The 4,906-nt window shown below is 34.1% G+C and overlaps 1 protein-coding gene across 1 annotated transcript in view; it reads right to left on the bottom strand.

The window, feature by feature from the left end:
- LOC111089734 (monoglyceride lipase-like) overlaps positions 1-1,879 on the bottom strand; it is a gene marked incomplete at its 3' end in the record, with an annotated part of 33,572 nt that extends 31,693 nt beyond the window's left edge. The window contains exon 1 of the mRNA XM_022402738.1: positions 1,581-1,879. Coding sequence (XP_022258446.1) covers positions 1,581-1,690 — 110 coding nt within the window. The remainder of the gene's footprint in view (positions 1-1,580) is intronic.
- Between the last annotated feature and the right edge of the window lie 3,027 nt (positions 1,880-4,906).

The following is a 4,906-nucleotide window of genomic DNA, read 5'->3' as shown; positions in this document are numbered from 1 at the left end:
AGCCAGACTGCTTCAAGTTAGAAATTACTTTTTGGATATTCACATAATAAGAGTTTATGTAAGGGTGCCATAACTAGGCAGACTGCTTCAAGCTAGAAATTACTTTTTGAATATTCACATAATAAGAGTTTATGTAAGGGTGCCATTACTAGGCAGACTGCTTCAAGTTAGAAATTACTTTTTGAATATTCACATAATAAGAGTTTATGTAAGGGTGCCATTACTAGCCAGACTGCTTCAAGTTAGAAATTACTTTTTGAATATTCACATAATAAGAATTTATGTAAGGGTGCCATTACTAGCCAGACTGCTTCAAGTTAGAAATTACTTTTTGAATATTCACATAATTCTGATTCTGAAAATACCTTCAATCCTTTCGGCCTCTCCATGTGCTTGTTTCAACAGTCCAATCGCACAGAAATCCATAGGCTGGTGACTCTATTCGTATGGAATAGCATGAATTTCTGTTTCATTTTCCAGCTGTTTGATGGCTGAACGGATATGTCGTTGAAGTAACTTGTAAACTTGTGACTTGTGGCGCTTTTCCAGACAAAGATCCTTTTTGATTACACTGCGTACTGTTGCCAGGGGCACATGTATGGTTTGGCCAATGGCTTTTGTGTTCGTGGATTCTCATCTGTTACAAGACGCTGCATTTTGCTTACCACGTCTGGGGTATAACTTATTGCAGATCCTTTTTTAGATGGCCCTGGTGTCCCAAGTTGATCCATATTCTTTTGTTTCCAATGTCATTTAGTACAAGGGATATCCCCGTCTTGCAAATATTAAATTTACGAACTGAACACAATTTCATGATCTGAATTGAAGAAGATTTTGAATCCGAAAGGGACTATTGTATGCCTCTTCCAAAAGTCAAAATAAATCAATTTACAGTAGTATCACACTACAGATACAGATCATGTTTAATTTTTCATTATATCTATAATTAATAAAGTAGGGTTAAGGAAAAATAAGGAAATGTGGGGTGTTGAAATTGTTGAAGAAATATTTAGCGATACTGCTGACAGAGACGATAACTGAACTGCATCAAGCTTTTCATTGTAACTCACCTAACCTTTTAACAATAAACGTCATAGTTACTTTTGTTTGAGATAATGTGTTACATATACGGCAATAGCATCACTTGTGAACAAAAATGTATACGAAAAAATCGTCTTCATCATTAAAAAAAGGAATTATTTTCGGACATTATTTTTCACTCTTATGTAAACTAATTATTCTGCATTCATGACTATAAAGCTTCATGATATTAAAGTGTCAGAAATTGTTCAATTAAACGTTGTTAAAATTACAAGGGACAAAATATCAGAAAGTAAAGTTAATAATAACGGTATTGTGTAGATTTAATAAGTTTGTTTGTTTGTTAGTAATCACAAAGCTACACAAAGAGCTATCTGGGCTCTGCCCACCACGGGTATCGAAACCCGGTTTCTAGCAGTATAAGTCCGCAGACATACCAGTGTGTCACTGGAGGGGGCAATTTAATAAGTTAAAACAGATTACACATGCATGCACACACACATTCAACTCCTCAATATTATTTTTAGACAAAACCTTACCTTGGGTGGCCTACAGGAAACCAATATTTAGAATAGAGCTGATATCCAGAAGAGCTAGTAATATAACACGATGACTTATCCACGGCTTCCTCAATTTCGTTTCTTTCCATGTTTAATATGTAGAGGCAGCTCGTAAGCACCTAGAATATACGCGAAGTTTCCTTCTCAAGTATACGGTTAGTCGTAGGTATTTAATATACATACAATCAAAGCCAAGAGACTATATTCATCATCGTGGTTCGGACTGCTTCTTGCAGTGTTCATTAACACGCGACATTAGCTCCTGAGCCAGAAATACTTCCCCGGACGGAAGTGACGCAGAAGTAGCACGCACTTCTTATTGGACAGGTGTATATAGGTAATTAAAATACGTTATTCAAAATAAACAAGCTGCGTTAAAGATTTTCTAAAAATAAGAAAACACTAATGGGTAATTATTTAAATGCTTTGTTAATAGCTATTTTTTTAGTACCCTCTTGATAGATGTTTGAAAAAATGCTGGTTTTGAAACAAAACATGGTGAAAAGAAATACAATTAAATTAAAAAGCTTTTACTGCTGCATCGAATTTCTTTTCAAATGAATGCATTTAGTGCTTTCACAGATGAATTCTAAACCACAGAAAAGTAACCAGGTGAAGGCACTAATTATGTTAGGTCAAAATTAATAATTTTTTTTTCAGTACATTGTTGGGCATGAAAGCTACGTGAGCCAGTGTAAACGCTTGATCGTACAATTATGTGTTGTGAAAGTAAAATTAATCAAGTTTCGGAACTGTTTTGTGCAAGATGCTAATGAATTGTTAATCCAGTTTTGAGAGTGACTTCAGTTTATATTATTATATTCATTTGCGAGAAAAGCCTTTTTTGTTGACCTTTTCAGGACGATATATATTTTTAAAGCTGGATGTTTATGAGCACAAAACATTTTTATAAAAACAAAACATAGATAAAATCATCCATTTCTGGAGAGTTTCTGTATGAAAAAATATTAGCCTTCAGTTCTGGTTATTAGCCTTTAGTGATCACAATGTTTGTAGTTAGTACGTATGTTTGAATTATTCCAAAACAAATAGAATTTCTTATTCTGGAAATTTTTATTTTTTAATTTCAAACATAACAAGAGCATAATACAATGATTTTATTTCAATAAGTTGTAAACAAAATCTCTGTTTCCATCACGTATATAAGAAATGTAATTAATCTCTCATAGTGAAATGGTGATGCTTTAATTCAATTTCACCAAGTGTTAATAAACTTAACAATTACAAGTATGGCCTTAAAAGTTAGTTTGAAGACAAAAATGTATTGCATAGAATTAGTAGTACACAGAAATAATCAGTGTCCTCGGAAAGTCACATTATTAAAGTAAATTATTTAAGAAAATTTCATGTTCTTCTTCCGGTACGAAATAGCAATAGTTTAGGCTGAATATGTTACTTGAGAGATAAGAAACATTTCGTTGCGTGGTTCTAAGACCCCTCATGTTTCACAGAGACTCCCAATGTTCCGATCAAGCACCTTCATTAATTGCTTCTATAGCTACCTCAAGGGTTGTACACTCTGAGAAATACCGTAGGATACTTTCCAGTTGTGCCAATTTTAATCCCGCTAGATTCAATATTTATTTATACCACCCGCTAGGTAGTATAAATAAAGTTTAAGAAACAACACCGAGATCCGGTTGTGGTGGGGGCGGAAATCAAACTCCAATGCGAAGTTCGAATTCAGCAACCCTCCAGACATCCTAATGTACCTACAAATGCCGTGATGGGTGAATAGTAGTGGGTTACGCCATAGAAATATGGATCCTCCTTTGGGCCATCTCAAGTCTACCTGCCAAATTTGGTCCTTCTAGCTCCAAAAGTGTGGAGGGAGTTCGCGATCAAACAAACAATGTGAATTAATATTGGCTAAGTATGCCGTTGTTGTTATTTTAGCACATAATGGTCTATCTGCACTCTGTTCGTTAAAACCCGGAGATTGATTCTTTGTGGCAGACAGAGCACAGTATTCCAATTGTGTAGCTTTGCACAAAAAACTAAAAAATAATAAAACAACATATATTATGTTTATAAAGATTAATTTTAACTTAGTATATTATGAAATATGACAACAAATACTGTTTTATAATCAAGATCATAAATCATATTTCAATCTGCAGTCCCAAGCTATGTCACATCTCAGCTTCGCAATGAAAAAAGTCGTATTCACAATACAAAAATGTCCATTCCAATAAACGCAAAAGAGTAATTCTGTATTTTGTTACAAGATCGACGAGATAGTACGCTGATTTTTAATCTTTATCATTTAATTATAAAACTAAAACTAAAAATGTATACATAATATGATGTACTATATTTGTAGTTTATTGCTAGTATCATAGGCAGCAGATCAGAATGTCCAAGGTTCGAGTCGCGATATGCTGTTGAACACATTCTATACTTTCGGCTACTAATTGTGACAGACGCTTCTGCTATTCGGTTAAGAACTGCAGTGTTGGAGGTAGGTGCTGTTGAATGGATACCTTCCTCTAGTCATCAGTTCTAAATTTTGGACGGCTGTATGATATTCACATGCACAGAAGTAAAGAAGGTAAGTTCAAGTATCCATCAACTACCGTGAAATTTTATCTGAAATGAAATGAACACGGACAGCAAAGGAAAAGCAGATGACTCAGGTGGAGAAATAAAACTGAATCTTTATTCTCAATAAACTGTAACTGTTGGTTTCTAATCTATTTAGTCTTCTGATTCATTATGAAAGAACAACTACCTGCTGGAGCGAGAGAAGGAGGTAGGTAATAAGTACTTTTATTTCAGATGAAGACAAGATCTAGAATGAGATCTAAAATCATGTAGATACTCTATTTTACATCAGATTAGTTCCCTATTGTAGAATCCCACATTCCTTAGATTACATACGCAATCATTCTCATTAAACATACATATTCAAGGGAAATAATACTAACACGAGTCTCTGTACTACTCCTTCAAACGAGTATAACCCAATGCCTCGAGAATATGACACAGAAGCAAGACCAAACAAGTATAAGCCTATGTAACAAGCATTGTAGTACATAAATTTTATCTAAGGTAGAAAATTAGTACAAGTTTATGACCTTATCCCATTTTGGTTTACAAGGATTTCTCTAACCACATGCGAAACATTTACCTAACACTTTAGAAAATAACACCTGATTGCTTCTCAATAAATCCACATGTTAGTTAGGGAAGGATAAAAAATGATATTTCCCATCATACACTTCTACTCTTCCTTATCACAATTTATATATACACCTGGAAAAAAGTTAAGCACCCCCAAATAT

Source organism: Limulus polyphemus, unplaced genomic scaffold (assembly GCF_000517525.1).
Source record: "Limulus polyphemus unplaced genomic scaffold, Limulus_polyphemus-2.1.2 Scaffold7215, whole genome shotgun sequence".
NCBI classification, from domain to species: domain Eukaryota; kingdom Metazoa; phylum Arthropoda; class Merostomata; order Xiphosura; family Limulidae; genus Limulus; species Limulus polyphemus.
Note: the sequence above shows the minus strand (reverse complement) of the source record. Positions and strands in the feature narration are given on the sequence as shown.